General features: G+C 48.1%; 1 protein-coding gene across 3 annotated transcripts in view; it reads right to left on the reverse strand.

Annotated features, from left to right (window-relative positions):
• Nucleotides 1–19,572, reverse strand: part of LOC8033104 (glutathione hydrolase-like YwrD proenzyme) — a 61,658-nt gene that overhangs the window by 17,345 nt on the left and 24,741 nt on the right. For all 3 annotated transcript variants that reach the window (XM_040212257.2, XM_040501606.2, XM_040212256.3), the window contains 2 exons: nucleotides 17,050–17,250; nucleotides 10,429–10,681 (listed from right to left, as the gene is read on the reverse strand). In XM_040212257.2, the coding sequence (XP_040068191.2) occupies nucleotides 10,429–10,681; nucleotides 17,050–17,250 (454 nt within the window). The remainder of the gene's footprint in view (nucleotides 1–10,428; nucleotides 10,682–17,049; nucleotides 17,251–19,572) is intronic.

Below are 19,572 nucleotides of genomic sequence, written 5' to 3' on the forward strand. Positions count from 1 at the left end.
ACTATCTTAGACTTTTGTTGGCTAACTTGGTGACCGTATATAAAGGGATTACACAAAACGTGTATTTCTCTTTTAATGAAATGTTACTTTCAAATACTATAGCCCAACATTCGAATCTATCTGCTTTTAATGACGGGCGTTTTTCTTTGTGCTATTACACAAGCATGTCATTATTTCACGATTACTTGCCGTGTTTTACCTATCGTTCCATGTCCATCACAGAGCATTTTAGTACCAGAGGGGCAAAGCCTGTTGTTTGAAACAGACGCAGAAAAAGTTTCAAATTTTTGTTTTAAGTTTCAGGTACATTTGACCCATTCTAGTTATGCGCAGGTATTTTTTTTTCACGTCAAGCTTTCTCAATCATTTTGTTCTATTTATTCTTACAATTAGAATAATGCGATGCCTAATTGGAACACTTCGCACGTCTTAGGTAAGTTCAAGTTTGAAAGCCATCTCTTTACTTTCGCTAAATCCTACATAAAATCACTCCCTATTGTTAACAGCTGAAAAATGAAAACCGTTTACAACTCCCTGTAACGCCTGATTAGAGCGCAGCTCTTGAGGAGGAGAATGGAAGGGTACTGAGGGTTAGGTGACTCCCTGAGGTCACGTGGCCTCGGGGGGGGGGGGGTGTCACGTGACCTCTGGGGGGTTACGTGAGGGTAACTCTCATAACCCTCGTGACCCTCGCGAGGGTAACCCTCGTGACGCTCGTGACCCTCGTGAGGGTAGCCCTTTTGAGGGTAACTAACCCACGCAACCCTCTTGAGGGTAACGATCATGACCCTCGTGAGGGTAACCCTCGTGACCCTCGTGAAAGTAACCCTCGTGACCGTTGTGAGGGTAACCCTCGTCACCCTCACGAGAGTAAGCCTCGTGACGTCATAATGCAAGGCGCGGTTACGCGGACGGCGACGGCGACGCCGTTTAAGCCGGAAACGGGCGCCTAAGAGCTGCGCTCTGATAAACTAGTCTTAGTTTTTCTTGTTATACTCTATTCGATCTTAAGAGGTTATGACACGAAAATTAAACGGATAGATTATTCTTGAAATTACGCTTACAGGCTAGTTAGTATATAGGCCAAGTTACGCGATACTAGAGCTCTGGTAATTGCCACAATCAATTTGCGCATTTTTATCATTTTCATCTGGTGACCAGGCAACACTGCCCAAGTTAGTGACACCATGGTGTCCATAAACCATGTGATCATGAACGTGCTCTCATTCTACGCGCCCCCATGATCGCCCAAGCTCTCCTCGTCACGGTACGATCAAAACCGCTCACGCAACTCGGTAACCCGAACGCTGTTCTCGCTCTCGCCCCCGGCCCGTTGCCCTTTCAGCCTGCATGCGCCTGCGAGATATTCCCGGACGACGGTGACCACAGCGAGTTCGTAACTCGGCGTCGCTGGAGCTGGACGCCAGAGAGTCGCAGTTAAAATTAACACCTTCCAACATCTCTTAAAGGCAATCCACTCATTGCTGCTGCGATAAATGTCGAAAGCTTTGATAAGGCGAGCGATGCCGTAGACGTAATTGTCACGGACAGCATGCTCGAAACGCGAAAGGTAAACGAGGAAGCTGAAGCTCGAGACGCCAAGAGAGCCAAGTCTGTAAGTGCGTGCAAGGGGACGCTGCGCGGGAGGCTGGCTACGTCACCGGCCTCCCACTTCGCCCGCATCCGCCCCTCCGAGGGACCCGCGTATAAATCGATTTATCCACAAAAATATCACGCCATTTTCAAAACAAATCTAGCAGGATTATAGGAACATACAATGGGTCCTAGCAGTACTGTTATCTAATATTTTTATTATTATAACTGGGGTTTAATGGCGCAAGAGCGACTATGGCCATATTGCGTCAAGAAAGTTAATTTAAAGAGCCTAGCAGCTACGTCTAAACTTACTTATCTATCTATATCAGGTGTAAAAAGTCAATTGCATGTAGGAAACTTAAAACTCGAGCAAATGGTACCAAAGGTCTATCACCAAGCAAAAAATTAAGATGAAATGGAAGGTGGTTTTTGAAAAGTTCAGGAAAATATCTTCGACCTTGATGATCAATAAATCTACAATTCCAAAGGATGTGAAGGACAGCATTTTCCCACACTTTTCACAGAGTCTTACAACTTCACCGCAGAACAAGTGCGGGTGCGTCAATCGAGAATGACCAATTCTCAAACGGCACAAACGGACTTCGGAATGGTGGTTCTTATGCATGGGAGGAACTCTCCCATACTTTTAAGTTGGGCTTAACAATGTGAAGTTTGTTATCAATGTGTGTGTTCCAATCTAATCTCATATTTTACTTTTAGCGTGTCATATCCCCTTTAAGAAGCTGTGCAACGATTTTAACGTAGAAAGAATTTGCACCTTCAACTTTTGACATTGTTAATCTTGCCTCAAAGGACTGAAAACACATCTTCCTTCGAAATGTTGCGACTCCTCCGCGTAATTGCGAGGCAAAAATTAAAATATTTTCTGACCTGCAGCTGCGAGCGGTGGCCATGAGAACCACGCGGCGTGGCGCCAATAGGGGACTTCTAAAACGATAGGAAGTTGTACAAATACCTGCTCGATACAAGGTTTTTTTTTTTTCTTTATTAATCTTGTTCGAACATATACATAAATGCGTCAAAAACCTTGTATCATCGACAAAACTTTTGTTAAACAGAGATTCAGTGCGGCAATCTATCTAAGGCCAAGAAAACCGTCAGCACTCTCTGCTACCGCGGACAGCCGCGATGCAGCCGGAGGGGGACGGGGGCAGGGCCAGACGGGGGTGGCCGGACCAGGACGAGATTTTCCTCCTTTCGCCATGTTGATCGCGCTGCGCAAGCACGTGGTCACGTGGTCGCGAGTGGGTGAGTTCTCGCTGCTCACTGACGGCTCTAAAGAGAGAGCTTCACCGGAACCCCGCGCGCCCTCCTTTCACGTCACAGCGCACGTGACTCAGAAGATGGTGAAGCAGTTGAGAGGTGCCGAAAACCTCAATCTTTGTCAAGTTATAAAATAAAAAATAGGACAGGCAGGCAAAAGCGGTTTTTAGAGCGCAGTTCTTAGGCGCCCGTTTCCGGCTTGAGCGGCGTCGGCGTCCGCGTAAACAAGGTCACCCCAAAGCAACGTGACCCCCCAAGGTCACCCCAAGGTCACGCGACCCCAGGTTATGCGACCCCCAAGGTCACGTGACCCCTCCCAAGGTCACCTGATTCCCCCAAGGTCACTTCAAGGTCACGTGACCCCCCAAGGTGTCCCCCACGTGACCCCCAAGGTGTTCCCCACGTGACCTTCAAGGTTACGTGACCCCCCTCCCCGAGTTCACGTGACCCCCCTCCTCCCCGAAGTCACGTGACACCTCCTTTCCCCACCCCCAAGGTCACGCGACCCCCTCCCCCGGAGGTCAGGTGACCCCCCGGAGCATATTAAAGAATGACGGGAGGAGGAGAAGGAGGAAGGAGGAGGAGGTGACCCCCCCGGAGCATATTAAAGAATGAGGGGAGGAGGAGAAGGAGGAGGAGGAGGAGGAGGGGTCTACTTTCCCCCTCAGTACCCTTCCTTCCTCCTCCTCAAGAGCTGTGCTCCAATTCGGCGTTACAGGGAGTTGTAAACGGCTTTATGTTTAATGTCGGCTGACAGAGATGGATCACATTTTAGAGCGCAGCTCTTAGGTGCCCGTTTCCGGCTTCAGCGGCGTCGCCGTCGCCGTCGGCGTCGGCATAACCGCGCGGTGCATTATGGGTAAATTTCCCCGCTAAATCTAGCGGAAAAATTTCCCCGCTAAATCTAGCAGAAAAACTTCCCCGCTGGATCTAGCGGAATTTTCCCCGCTAAATCTAGCGGAAAAAATTTCCCCGCTAAATCTAGCGAAAGAATTTCCCCCTAAATTTAGCGGAAAATTTTCTCCGCTACATCTAGCAGAAAAAATTTCCCCGCTAAATTTAGCGGAAAAACTTCCCCGCTAAATCTAGCGGAAAAATTTCCCCGCTAAATCTAGCGGAAAAATTTCCCCGCTAAATCTAGCGGAAAAATTTCCCCGCTAAATCTAGCGGAAAAATTTCCCCGCTAAATCCAGCGGAAAATTTTCCCCGCTAAATCTAGCGGAAAAACTTCCGCTAGATCTAGCGGAAACTTTTCCGCGCTAAATCTAGCGGAAAAACTTTTTCGCTAAATCTAGCGGAAAAATTTCCCCCTCTAGCGGATTTTCCGCTAAATCTAGCGGAAAAATTTCCCTCTAGCGGATTTTCCGCTAGATCTATCGGAAAAATTTCCCCGCTAAATCTAGCGGAAAAAATTCCCCGCTAAATCTGGCGGGAAAATTTCCCCGCTAAATCTAGCGGAAAATTTCCCCGCTAAATGTGGCTGAAAAATTTCCCCGTTATATCTAGCTAAAAACTTCCCCGCTAGATCTAGCGGAAAAATTTCCCGTTAAATCTAGCGGAAAAATTTCCCCGCTAGATCTAGCGGAAAAACTTCCCCGCTAAATCTAGCGGAAAAATTTCCCCGCTAAATCTAGCGGAAAAATTTCCCCGCTAAATCTAGCGGAAAAAATTTCCCCGCTAAATCTGGCGGAAAAAATTTCCCCGCTACATCTAGCGGGGAAATATTGGTCACGTGACCCCCCAGGTCACGTGACGCCCTTCCGAGGTCACGTGACCTCGGGGGGCACGTGATTCCCCCTCCACGTGGACCCCCTCCCCTGAGGTCACGTGACCCCAAAAAGGTCACGTGCCTTCGGGGGGGTCATGTGTGACCCTTTCCCCTATGTCACGTGACCCCCGAGAAACCGTGGCCCTCAGTACACTTCCCTCCTCCTCCTCAAGAGCTGCGCTCGAATTCGGCGTTACAGGGAGTTGTAAACGGCTTTCACTTTTTTGTTCTTTGCTTGAGAAAGGTCGAGACACCAACTCCCAAATAATTTAAGCAAAGCAATGAAGTTGTTACAAAGCATGTTTAAGTTTAGAGTGCATCTAATGCCACAAGCACGAGAGCTCGAGGTAGCAGCTTTAAAGCGTTCTTCCCTTGAACGATCACTCGTGTTAGAAATACTAGAGTGCCTTCATACACACGCGCGCTTTTGCTTGAGTGGTGACATCTCAGCCATTTTTCCGTCCAATCGGCTTTTTATGCATTTTGAAGTGCGCTCAATCCGGTGTCACTCCGCTCGAGCGCGTAGTTGTGGCTAATACATAGATGCCATTTTACCGCCCAAGTCACGCACCGAGTGCGCGAGAGCGTCACGCGCTGGCACATTCAGGGCAACAATGGATGTCTTCACCCTGAGACAGACAGACATGCAGGCACCCTAAGAAATACATGTATCAAATCCAGAAGTGCGGGCTAGCTCGCGCTTGTATCGTTGGCTGCAATATCAGCTTAAGCGTGGTAGTCACCAAACAAAATCGAGATATATCAGCATCGCTCATCCCCTCAACTCGGACCCAGAACAAGCGGCCACGTGGCCTGGTGCCTATCCTATGCCGCTAACGTTAATCATAGCTGGAGTCACTGTATGGGTTGCCAGAGTAACGCATTCCTTTTCTTTTTGCATTTTGCCGACAACATACTCACTCTAGCTGATCATGTTTTGGCTTGGTGAGCCTCATTAAACGGCAGCGTTCACGTGACACAAGCACCGCTAGACTCACCTCCATCAACGCTTCAAGCGGCTGTAATCGCCACCATCTAGGGTCCAGCAAACAGCTGCACAGACGCACGTGCTGCTGCTCATCGAACGCGTGTTTACGCGCCGTCGTTTCCACGCGGTTATTGACGTCAAAAGCAAGGAGGTTGTGTACTTATACTCTGTTTCATACTTAGTGTGCAACGCTGTCAAAGCTACTGGCGCGAGCATGGGGCTTGATCTCGTTGATCATAGCGGCCCAATGCCTGCTTGTTGCGCTTTTGGGTGCAGCAGCAGGTCGGAGGATGGAAATTCCGGATCCCGTTTGGAAAGAACGCAAATGCAAGACGGAGGAAGAAGGCTTGGCTGGCCATAGTAAAGCGGAAAGATTTCGAGCCCACTACAACAAGCAAGCTTTGCGAGGCGAGTGCCAATTACAGCTGGTTCATTCCGCGTATCGCTCGTTGCCTCGCAGTCGAATAGGCGTCAACTGCGTTCGGTTTCGCACGAGCGACGTTCTTGCCATTTGGTAAGCGTTGGGCTAAGCTTAAGCCGGTGTTGGGTCAGATCTATCGTTGCGCATATCGCGTATCTCAATTTTAAATGTGTAGCAGACTTAGCTAATCCATCAAAGGTCCTGTGCATGCGGTTGCTTCTTGGAGTGACATACCGAGCGAAAGCGGGTCCTTGTGACTCTGGGAAGTATTGCTTTCATGTAGTTTATATTCTCACTACTTCCGTAGTTTCGTGAAATGGTTCTGAACAGCATTTAGATCGCAGTGTATTCCGTTCAGATTACGTCAACATGTTGCGTCGTTTTATCACAATGACTCCTAGAATCACTTCGAAGAGTTTCAATCGGAAACGAAGAAAGTCGATGGCAGAAAGCTCCTCAAACAGAGCGTATTCCCTACAATCCATGGCGCTGGACTTGTCATCGTTACCAAGCAAAAACGAGTCAGAGAGCAAATTATGTAATGCAATGTTAATTCTCTACTGAAGCTGCTCACAACACCACAGAAGTTTTTGTGTAGTCCACCGAGCACTTTAAATAAAGCTCTTTCAACACGCTCCAACGCATGTCACTATTGCCTTCATACCCCCGTCGACGAGTGGACCCAAGATGGCGCCGCCATGGTTTCCGTTTCAGCGCCGCACCGCGTTCTATAACGAACCTTCGGTGTTTCGTTACTCTGGGAACCCATACAGTGACTCTAATCATAGCCACGCACTGGGGTTGGCAAAGTAGAAAGCGCGTGCAGAGCTCCAGGCATTGTTAGAGTTCGGTTAATTTCACCACCGTAGTGGTTGGACACAAGCTACAACCCGAATGTCCGACGAGGCATTGGCTGCATTGAAATGGGCTATATTTACATGGACTCGACCGCAGCGCATTGAATCGAGATTTGTCTATTTGAATAGACAGTAGATGGGTAGAAGACGAATTAGAAACACAGTTTGATTGGTACCTTCTCGATACGATGCGCTACGATCGCATCCATGTAAGCCCAGCCGTGTACTGCATTTACATGGATGCGATCGCAGCGCGTCAAATCGAAATTTAACAATTTTGATTGGTAGCAGAGGGATAGAAGAGGAATAAGTAGAAAGACAGGCTGCGTGCGAAGGGTCCCTGTTCGATTCGATGCGCTGTGATCGCATTCGTGTAAACGTAGTCATGGACAAGACCGTAGCGCATCGAATAGAGATTAGGCAATTTTTATTGGTTGTGGATGAGTAGAAGAGGGAGAAGTAGAAAAACAGGCTGCGTACAATTGGTCCCTGCTCGATCCAATATGTGCTACGATCTCATTCTTGTAAATTGATTGTTACGAGCCGAAGTCGAGTGCTCTCGCAGTTCTCGTGTCCAATCCATGAGACGCGCTCAACTTTCCTGAGGGTGGGTGGTTCCTATCCTGCAGTTACGTCATCAAGCTTTGCGAAGGCAAGATTGAAAAAAAAAATAGACCCTTTTTATTCTCGCAATTTCACCGCGACGAACAAGCTTCTCGCTCCGTCGCTGTCTGTGCGAGTATATTTGGGCCCAACTATAACCATTATACTCCTCTGCCACAGTGAAAAAAACACATTTAGGTAATGACTCTGGGCGCTCTTCGCGCGGGGAGCGAGCGACCAGATCGTGTTCGAAGCTAGCCTCGAACCAGTAGTAGTTAGTTCCGCGTCGACGCGGAGGGCGTTACGGTATGCGGTCCCTCCTCGGCGGCCACGGTGTCGGCGGCGTAGCGTGCTCGCCTTTTTCGAGATGTGGAGGTGTGGTGGTGGTGTGCCGCCATTGGCAAGGACTCGTGTTTTGCTTTGGTGCTGTGTAGATCACAAGTGCCACCATCGTGAACGAAGGTGAGCCTTAACCCGAAGAAGAAGGAAGAGAACACAAATTAACGAGTTCTGGCGACTTGGTGGCGGCGTGGCGGCAACGAGTTAGAACGAGAGGCGATGAGCGAGGGATACGGGACCACCGCTGAGAGAAACAACCGGAGCGGTCGGTTTGAGAGGGACTCGATACTTGGGCGCCATCTATCCCCGTGCGAATGAAGCGCTCGGTGCGGCGAACTAAATGTGTTTCTTCCATTGTGGCCTCTGCAAAGTCATGAGCATTACAATCCGATATCGTTTCATGACCCCTTTAAGGTTTCGCTAGTGGTGTGGGCCGATTTGTAGCATCGTATTCTGTTCTTCCATTTGTGTATTGTTTGCGTAGATGTCATCAGGTGATAATTTTGTTTCATTTTCTCGTAATATATATAAGCCATATTTAAAGACAATACGAATTTTAGAATGAAGTTTTAATCGTGTTGTTGTTTGTTTTTATGGTTTGTTCCAGTGTAAACTTACAGGACGCATTGATAGCAATTAGGGCACTGCAAAACACTATTTTCGCGGCCCCAAACTTTTTTTTACTTGGAAAGAGGGGTCATTTGTTATCACTAAATGTCTAGAATTCTAAAGGTTGGACGTCGCCTTTCTAGACAACAGAAATATTTTCGTGCCCCTAAAGTTCACAAACTTTCCAATTCGTGAACTTTGCAAAATTACAAATGATGGTGCTTACAGCATATAAGTGTTTCTGTGCGCGCGAGCAGGTATGTAAAGAGATGGCGTGTATCCAGGTATGTATAGTAATGAAAATAAACTTCATGCGCACCACTCACCACTTGTCTTGCTCTAACTTCGGGATTATTTTCTGACTTACACTCTCGACATGACGGTAGGCATTAGACATATTAAGAGCTGCGATTATAACCGTTTCTTGCAGAAAATTTGGTCATGTTAACTGGCATTTCTTTGTTCATATATCGTCTAAAGCTACAACATGTCACTTTTGAATTGTCTGAATAAACTTTATGAGAAGCTGTACATTTAAGGTGGCCGAGATGGCAACGGCCAAGGCGCCCCGCGGGCTATTCCATTCTGTCTCGACGGGTTCCAGGACACTCACTCGGTGTTCAACCGGGCCTGAATAGGCTTAACCGTATGTAGTTTCGGTTTAGCGGAAGAGCGCGCTCCAGCGACGTCATGCCCAGCGGTTTGTTCACGAAGACTCTAAGCAAGTATAGTCATATCACTGTTATTTTACCAGTTGTTTCTGGTGTAAAATGTCAGAACAGGCACTGCCGAACAAACATATTAAAGTTACACCTGAGTCATTTAATAAAAAAAAACGTGTTGAAGGGCGCATTCGTCCGTTAGAAGGATGGCACGGACCTTGCGCTTTTACGGATTCAGAATAGTCACCTTGGCCTGGACCCCGATTGAGTCTTCCCCCGTTCAGGATAAAATGGAATCGCCCGTAGTATGCGCCCCCCCCCCCCTCCCCCATCCCAAGCAACCGTGTCGACCATGCGCTGCTAGTGGGTCTTTCATATTGAAGGAGGCTGTACGGTGGATGTCTCGACGACCAATTGTTCTAACGCCTATATACATGAATGCAAGATAGATACGATAAATGCCTTTCAACTAGTCAGTGTGAATCATGTAATTAAACTGGCTGTATACCAGCCGAAAGTGGTAAGAATGCTTCTAAAACTGTGGGCTTTAAAAAGTAAACTGTTGCGCGTGTAGTTCTTTTCAAGAACTACCAGAACTAACAAAAGCTATGTAAGTCGTAAGTGCGGCTATACAAGTTCCTACTCCATCTTGTGAGTCCATATATGTCTATCGGAAACATTCATAAGATACATTAACAAAGGAAGTTGATATATCGAACCATGGGTTCAGTTATAACCTCGTATATGGGGGAAAGCATGCCCCTTCTGCCCCAGAACAGGCCGCCAAAACTGCTAGAGACAGAACAGAAAATGAAAAGAAGAGGGTATATGGGCGGTGACGCCCTCACGAATCCGCGGGCACTTTCTAAAAGTATCTTCTTTCTTTCTTTCTTTCCTTTTTTTCTTTCAAAAGGAAACTTGCACGTCCATCACCCTTCCCCATCCACGACTTGCATTCCTTTCCCAGTTCCTCGGCGTATCCACCTACGTGTCTTCCTACTCCCACTAGGAGAGGAAAGCAAGCTGTGGAAAGGAGCTATGCAGGAATTCGTTGTTTGTTTGTTTTTTCGCTTCTCTCCCAAAATGCAACAAGAAAAGAGAGGTGATTCTTCGTACTGCAGCTAGAATGTCTCAATTGCGCTTCCTACAAAATGGTAAACCCTCGCCTGCCGCTCGACCTCCTTCGTTTACAGCGACCTCGCGCTGCGCCGGCGTGAGAAAGGCGCTGACTTCATCCTTTCGCCCTATATAGGAGGCTAAGGTTAAGTTGGGAATTAACAAAAAAAGAACAAGACGCTCACTTTTTAAATCGTATGCTTCGAGGATGTTGAGTGCTTCCAGGAGGACGGCCCCATGACTAGGCGGCCTCATTGTGTGGACTCTGACTCCGCGGTACGTTGTGGAAACCGTGGGGACGACTGGGTCCTCAGTCGATTCCAGATGGTTCTTGAGGTCTTGGAGACTCAGGACGCCCCCAGCAGCGGCGACGGCATTGACCACGGCCTGAGCAACGGGGCCTTCGTAGAAGGCAGCTGGGCCTTTCTGGCCTAGTGTCTGTTGAAAATATAATCGGGCACTTAAAGGAGCGATTCAACAATTTTTGTACTCGCAGTGAATACGGCTTAGAATATATATTTTGCGTTAATAATCAATAAATAACGTGCTAGATTTTTTTTTACGTAATAGCATTTGCACAAAAAATTCAAGTAGAATGAGCAGGGTTCACCCCCTCAACACGCAGCCAGAAGAAGCGGCCACACGACCTGGGGCCCCATGTTGCACATTTTGGACTCCCACGGTGACTACGTAGAAGGAAGTGACGTCAAAAACGCAGAAAATGCATATTGGATGCTGATTGATGAGAGATTAGTCAACATCCAATCTGCATTTGCTGCGTTGTTGACGTCACTTCTTTCACCGCAGTCGCCGTGGGAGTCCAAAACGTGCAACATAGGGCCCCTGGAGCCGATTATATGCCACTAATGTTCCTCATTGCCAAGTGCTAGGGTTGGCAAGCACAGGGAGCGCTCTCAGTTCCACCATAGCCTCCTCTATACTCACAAAGCCTGGCAGTTCGATGAAGGAGCCACAGAGAGCCCGGTCGCGGATTTGGAGCGCGAGGATCTGGTAGCACAGAGCATTTCTCGGGGACTCTGGTATTCAGTACTCAGCTTTTGTAGCGGCGAGGACCCGAAACATGGTTTTCAAACCCGACGAGAAAAGAACCGGCAGCCCGGGGAACGCGAGAAGCAGGAGCGAATATCCCATCGCTCGGGACATGCGTGTTTCGGCATCTCGCCGCAGCGGGGCGCCCGTTACAGGCCTCCTTTCAGCCGCTCTACGTTTTCAATAGACCGATCTCATCAGCCAGTTTAACTACGCCACCGCTGCCGCAACGCATCGAGGGAACTATTTGGTATTTGGTATTTGGTATTTATTTGCGCTCGTGAGCGCAGGCGTCACAGAAAGGCGTGTAGCCCGTACAATAATGCCTGTGAGGCCCGTCTAGAGGGGGTGATTATGTTAGTGATTAAAGAACAGTGAGGTATAATGAAGGGCGGGGCAGTGATGCACCGTGAGGGATGGTCTTCCTGCGCGTGCGACATAGTCTTTCTGCGCGTGCGACAAACTCGCTGGAGCTCTGTGCGTGTAGAGCACGAGACAACACGAGCCCTCTCGAGCACTTCCGTTTGCCTCCTGTGAACTAACGTTATGGCGGCGTCAGGCATGCGCCGAACGCTTGATGAGATCGGTCTATTTCGGCGGCCGCGTCTCGTGGCGATCTGCCAGGCTTTGTCAGTGTAGAGGAGGCTATGGTTCCACATATTGTTAAGGTTCGGTTATTCCCGTCATCACCGCGATTGGGCACGAGCTGCAATCCGAATGCGTGTCGAGGCATTGATTGCCACGAACTCAAATCGAATTCTCACGCAGTGATGGTGTTCACTGTATGAGCCGCATTTAAATATCGTCACCGCAGGGATAGCCAAGATTGATGTGAAAATCCTGGGAAACATATTGATCACAACGTCAACTATGCGATCCCTAGGATTTCGTAACCAGGTTTATACGAAGGAGATACTGTGAAAAAAACGTCCTCTTTCATCGCTGAAATTACGCGGCGACAGAGAAGCTTCGGTCAGTGGCGCTGCGTACGAGTATCTTGGGTTCGACTATTCGCTCTTTCTCGCGTGAGTTGAAGCGTGTTGGCGCCAGTTTGCAAATATTCCCCAACCACTTCCGGTTCTGAACTAGACAGCGAGTTCCGTAGTATTTACGAGATCAAATGTACACGCTATCTCCTGGAAAATGCCACTTAGAGCACTGTCAAATTTAATTCACTCTTACGATAAAAGAATTGCGAGTAAAAGTTTAGGGATTGTACGTGAACCGGAAGTATGCCGGAGCTACACAATAGATGGCGCCACCGAGTTTCTTGCCAAACAAAAAAGAAGCGAATGCTCCATCTCACAAGCATCTTCAGTGTAGACAAGGGCATGGCCACGAGCGCCTGGCTTTTTGTAACGTGCCTTATATGCACCATTTCAAATACAAACAATCATCATCCTGGGCTATAGGCTCACGCGTCTGTGCCTTTGTCTTTACTGATGATATTTGTGAGATGGAGTATAGACTTTCCAAAAAGGGGCTGCTGGTCGGTTTTACTTTCAGTGTTCGTTCATATGGCACGTGATTTGCTCGCTTTCCGAACCAACGAACATGCCCTTGATGGTTTAAAAAGATTGCACGCTGTGCTGAGGACTTGTCAGCATTGGAATGGTATATAGTGCCAGAAAGTTTGTCGAAAGCGATATTGCCGCCTGCAGGGCCGAGGAAGCAACGCTCAGTCACGGGTTTCTAGAAGATTCGCGTGCGTCTATTCTTGCTACGGACGTAACTTTTAACATTTATTCCTGCTTTCTCGTTCTCGAAAGTGCATGTTCATTCTCGCCCCGAGCGCGCGACTCTCGATCTTCTTTGCCGGATATTCTAGATAGTGACATAAACTAGATAAGAAATTGGTCGCGACCTTGTCGAGTCAGTCTCGCTCCAGCGTCTCATCCAGCTGTTTCGACGCCATCGACGCTTGCGACGCCATCATTCTTTTCTATTTTGTTTTGGCCAGAAGTTCGAACCATTAAACGTTTAGTTTGCTTCAGTTTTCGTCGCCTTATCACTTGTCATTTGTGACAATATATCATTCGGGTTTTTGCATCGTCATTCCTTGTGCCGGCTGCACGAGCGGTAAGTTTGGTACACTCCCGCGCTTCGCACATGCTCTAAGAATTCCACAAATTGTTCTTTAGAAGTTTTCGATGACACTCAGCAGGTTTCTAATTGTAACCCTAGGTTTATTTTCGCTTATTGAAAAGTTAATTAGTAAATTTACTTAATTAGAAACCCAATTATTATGTATTTTTTCAATCCCTTACGTCCGCCGTGGCTGTCAGTTTCTTCCCAGAAAGAGCTTCTTTTTTTCTTTTTTTTCTACCACCCTATAGGTAGGAATTTCTAAGTCTTCGCTAAAACATCCGGTATGTTTCTTTGATCCGTTGTTCTCGCTTACTTCTCTGGGGTGTTTTCACGTGACCTCAGTCCGCCATTTGGTTGTTGGATGTCCCGCGATGAAACATTCGGCGGTAGCTAATACCCCGAGGGTGCCACGGCATTCCGCGCCCCAGTTGAGTTCCGGTAGTGTATTTATTTGTTCTCCGCCAACGCACAGCGATCGGGTAAGAAAATGTTCTCTCGGAGAAGTATTTGTCATACGCTTGTAAGAACCTGGGCGCATTCTAGCAAGTAAAGAAATATCCACGACCTGCTTTATAGGGGCGACCAGGTAACTTGAGGCCATAGAGTTATTATAATGTACGCTAGAGGTTCAACTGGCGCTAGTGTGCTGTTGCAAATTAAAACAGACAGCAAGCAGTCCGAAATTGACTTCCGGTAATGCATTTCTACAGAAAAAAGCGAGTGCATTTCCTCTCTGCGCTCGAGTATAAGAGCAAATATCACGAATAAATCGTACCTACTAGGCACATTGGAACATTTCCCAGACACGCAGATGAAATAATTGATCAGTTACGGCGTTTTTATTTTTAAATCGTGGCATAAAAAACGGTGCTAAAACCGCTTCGTACATGTATTTATGTGCACTGTCGGACACTGTTAGCACGAACACGGCGTCGGCGCTTTCCAGCATGGGGGATATACGTGCCCAACGAACGAAGGTCATGTGGAAAACGAAGAGAGACGGCAAGAACTACGCAGTAACACTGGACAAGTAACTCTGCTTGCAGACGATCACAATAAATTGAAAGTCACGTAATATAGTCCGATTTGCAATAAATAAGTACTGCTTTATGCTTCCTGCTCGTGAATATGTGCGAAGATGCTTGTTCTGTGTTCAAATCATCACCCGGACGCTCCAAATCTTTGCAAATAGGGGGAAGCCAGAGAACAGGCGCGCGATAAAAACTGCCCAACATAGGAAATAATAAGAAAACACACCTTTCGTAGCCCACGTACGTACTTTATTCTTTACGTTTCGAACGTTTTCTTAACCACTCGTAAAGATGCACGACGAGGTCATTTTCATATATATAGTGATAGGACAGGCATATTAGCAATATATAAGCACCAACGGAATGCTGTCGAACTTTGAACACACTCTACATTCCTTTCCATCGTTATTTTGCTTAGAATCGTCGCTCGTTTTTACATACCTGCCATGGAATAGAGGTTTGCGCCTGAAATATAGCGAAGTTTAACGTCGCTCAGTGGTAAAGAAAAAGTGCTGTAACTAAAGCAATTACACTTTCACAATATTAATAAAGGTACATACTATCCGGTACAGCCGAAATAACAAAAGTTATTCATGTTATTTTCCGGCGACGAGACAAAATTCACGCGCGTTTTCCCATAGGAATACACAGGGAGACTGGAAAAGTAGACTGCATGCTGTCTGCTTCAATTTGCAACCGGAAGTCCCATAGACACTAGCGCCAGCTGAGCCTCTAGCGTTTGTTATAATAACTCTATGCCCGAGGCAGCGCAAGCGCGCCGCATTTGCTTTACTTATTCTAGTTTGCATTTGCTTTCTCTAGTTCACTGAACCACCACCGCGTTATCTGGCGCTGTAGCTTAACAAACTAGCAGACGCTTTCGCGTGTATATCTGTGTGTGTCCGCTCCGCGACCGGCGACGTTTTGAGGGTGATCGGCTGTATTTTAAGAACTTTTCTTTTGGTTATTGCAGTTGTACTTTCGGTAAAGAGCTAAGAGCTCATCTAGATCGCATTCTTTTCTAGTCAAAGGATAACAAACTTCCCCTAAACTTCAACCAAATGTGGTACCATGCACATCACTGCCTCGTGCGAAACTTCGAACCCTCCAACAGTTTTCCTGAATCGAGTGGACATCCCAAGAACAACGCATATCCACCTCCTAGGTGTCATCATCATCAACCAGCATTTCGATTTCTATCCCTATGTCCAAAGCGTCGTGTCCAGGGAAAGGTGACTCCTTGGCTTCTTGATTCGGTCCACAAGAAGAATCAGTCCCGATGTGCCAGATTGCTGTTCACAGCGCTAATGTTGCCCATCCTGGAGTTTTGCAGCTCGGTGTGGGATTCGGCAACCAGCAACCGAGTCGGTGCAACGTAGCGCTTCCTACCTCATCATGAGGCGCAAACTTGGCCCCCGATCAAGGCTATCCTATAAAGCACTGCACCTCCTCCGTTCAGTCGGCAGGGACCCGCTTCAACATCGACGCCAACTAGCGACGACAAGGCTCCTAGCAACTATTCTGCTACCGGACTCCTCGCTTTTTTTTTTCTTCTTTTTTTGCCTCCTCCCTGTGGCGTACTCGCACTGGTGGACTGCAGCCCCTTTTAACCCGTTCATTTCGTCATTAGAACTCCTTCGCACCCCGTGCAGTGCAACTTTGGAAATCCCCCCCACCCCACGCCAGTCGCCAGTTTACCACCAATCGACAGTGTCTCACTTCGAACATTCACCAAGATCGTCGCGGCCCACCTGCGGAGCATCTAGCTCGATTTTTTATTCCGATCACGGGAGTGTGCTCCAGCAGGCGGACTGGATGCACCACCCTGTACACTCGTAAACCCTACTGATGCTTAGCTCACAATACTAACTATTCTGCTCGAGAAAACTCTAAGATAGTGACTCATTGTAACCTATTCTGTACATACTGTGCTAGCATTACCGCCTGCCTATTAAATGCGGCAAAATCATCTGAAACCAACGTTATTTCTACACGCTCCTATTTCCTTCCATAGTGGCCGCCGCGCTTTCGGTGTTGAGCTAGGGCGGCGCCTAGCGGAACACTGGCTCCCTCCAAGGCGTTCACGTGCTATTTCTTGGTCCGCCCGCCCCCACAGGGAAACGCGAAGTGAGCAGGTCGCCCCTATAAAGCCGGTCGTGGAAATAACAAAATTGATAAAAAAAAAGTAAGAAAGAGGAAAACCTGAAGCGCGCAGCGGTCCGTCGGTAGCAGGCAGTAGCGAGCTTGTTTGCAAATAAACATCGGTGAATAGGCCCCAATGCCCTACGCATTCGACGGTGCCAGAGGAATATTTCAAACGTTCGTCTTTCGCACGGGCCAAGCAGCTCGGAAGAACAAAGTGGTGGACATAATTACGTCAATGAAAACACCCTATAGTAAGTATTCACCGGCGGTCATAGCTGAGTGGCTGAGTCCGGGGCTGCTGACCGCGAGCTTCCGCAGTTCTCTTTCAACGTGCATTCCATACCACGAAAATTGCCGGTCCTAGCAGCCTATTGATGTGAGCTCATTCCGAGCATGCGCGGTAAACAACCCGCTCAAATATGGCGCCCAGTGAAAATACTCCCTATGCGGCTTCTCTCTCCTCCATCAAAGCCCCAAAGAGTGCTTGTGTACCTTGAGCACTTTAGCCAAGGCGAGGTTTCTGAGCACGTCTCCCGAGCGAGGGGCCCTTCCAGATCGGAGAAAGGTGTGACCTCCGTGCATCGCTTTCAGCTTGTCCTCGAGACCTTCCCACGTGACGGCGCTCATGGGAGTCACGGGAAACCCACTCTCAGCGTAGCGGATGGCGGGTTCCAAAATGTCATCCATGGTCACCTGCAAGCAGATTCGGGTGCATGTGAAACAATTCTCTGCAGCCGCGGTCACACTAAATGGTGCCTGGAACGCGTCTCTGACCAGTGTGTTTACGTCGTCCGAAAAAAAAAAAAAGTGGTCCCTCGATTTCCACCTTGTGACGTCGTAGAAGTGTCACGCGGTCGCCTGTCGCGACCCTGGCGGTGTCGCAGAAGCAGCAGCGGCGGAAGATGTGGCAGACGGTTCTGCTGCGGATCGCTCTACGGCGGGACAGTCCACGGAAACTTGGGGAGCGAGGAGTAGACACACCGTAACGACGGCGACACTCGCGTCAGCTCTGTACTTTTCTTTTTTTTTTTTTTTGCCGGAACTTCTACGACCAACTGCCAGGATCGCGATATCCGACATCGCGACACTCCGGCTCCTTAATGCGAACGCATTAACTGTCCCATCGAGCAAGCCTACATCATCAGCCGCGCCAAACGGCAGATATATTCGTGAAGCAGCCATCTGAGGCATCTCAGCTTTGAAGCCTCGGAAAAAGCCACTCGAAACGGCAAGTAAATGAAACCGAAGGATGCCGCCGCGCATCAGTTTAAATCAGCGCCACCCCATGGCGCTGCGTGCCCGCGCGCCGGCAAAACGAATTGGCTGGCGCGCTCGGGCGGCGGCCGCCCGAGCGCTACAGCCGATTCCTGCAGCAGCGAGGAGCGGCAGCTTCGCGAGTCAAAAAAGTCAAATTTGGGGTTTTACGTGCCAAACCTACGTCGGGCATCTGACACAGCCCAGCGGAGGACTAAGGATTAATTTCGACCACCTGGGGATCTTTTGACGTGCAACCGAAAGCTCGGTTACCACGGCGCCTTCTGTGCAATAAGCCTCCGTCATTGTGCGGGCACCTCGGTCGGGATTCGAACCTGCCACGTGGGGATCCATGGGCCGGCGCTCTCGCCTCGGAGCCACCGAGGCGGCTAGTAGCTTCGCGAGCACGCGCGCAAGAACGACATTCATGGTTTCGCTTTCCCAACTCATAAGAAATGCTTAGGTGTACCTCGAGCCTTTTGTGACGTTCTTTGTTGCCCCTTCGGGACCACTTTGATTAATGGGTGGGATAGGACGCTGTATCACACAGAAGACTGTCAGACATCATACAGAAGACAGTCTGCAGGCGGAGGTGTGTTTCTCTTTCGTACGACCGCCCTGTTACGTTGATCATACAAAAACTGTTGGGATACATATCTGAACCATACAAATGGGAAGCAGTAGAGCATGACAGAGGCGCGTCCGCCCGCAGATACTTCCGTTATCGTCTGGAGCGAACCCCGTGTCTTTTGTACGATGTATGGGCCGCCTGAGTGCGGCTTTACTTCCACTATATTTACCAGACTGAATTCTTCCCGTTAATAAAACACTGAAAGAGTTTTACACATGCAGTTTCTCTCCACGCACTGGCAATCACACAAATAAGTGATGCAAAAATCTAGATAGAATTAGATGAGCGTGTTGGTTCAACATCTCGGTAAAGGGTTTTTGTGTGTCCCTTGCCTCCTTTTGCGTTCGCATACCAGGATGCTAAAATCGTCGTTGTCGCTACGCTGATTCTCGACGAAAGGTGTTGGCATTTAGCGCAGGGATTTTTACTCGGCGAAACAATGGGAATTTCAACCTTTAGGCGTTTTACCTCAAGAATAAAATATTTAAAAGCGTCTGGGCAGTACCAAAATGCAAATCAAAGAAGAAGGAGAAATCAACGACGTAAAATTCTGGCTTTTAAACTCTAACCCAGTTTGCAAGTCGCCTACTTCGAAATTAACCTTTTTTTTTTTAATAAGAAGAGCCGTCTGGGAGTTGTTTCGGAACTACAAACGAAATGGAGCCAAGGTTCCTCCACCCGTCAGAACACAAGGATCGTGCAGTTGTATCGGCTTTTGCTGATTTTTTATGCCCCACTCTTACGATATACGCGAAAAATTATCGCCAAACAAGATGTATAGTACGCGAAAAGGTAGTGCCAATAATGTCGGTCCTGCGAGACGGTACCCTCTGAAAATGGCGACAGAGGAAAGCGAGACCAGGGGAGAGGAGGCACGCATGCCCAGAAGCTTTCTGTAAGGAAGGTTCATTATGTGGTTACAAAAACAATGCGTGTAAATATCACAAACCGAACATAGTTTTAATGACGCATACACCCTTATGAGTTCCCTCGTGCGGTGTGGATTTTGAGCGCCCATACGCAAGGGACGGATGTTTACACTCAAACCGTCCGCTAATTGTGTTGGGTTTTACAGCTATATCAAGTTAATATTTTGCAACATCATTTGCACTGTTTCACTTTTGTGTCCT

This window comes from Ixodes scapularis, unplaced genomic scaffold, assembly GCF_016920785.2.
Source record: "Ixodes scapularis isolate PalLabHiFi unplaced genomic scaffold, ASM1692078v2 PGA_scaffold6__148_contigs__length_123643588, whole genome shotgun sequence".
Classification (NCBI taxonomy): domain Eukaryota; kingdom Metazoa; phylum Arthropoda; class Arachnida; order Ixodida; family Ixodidae; genus Ixodes; species Ixodes scapularis.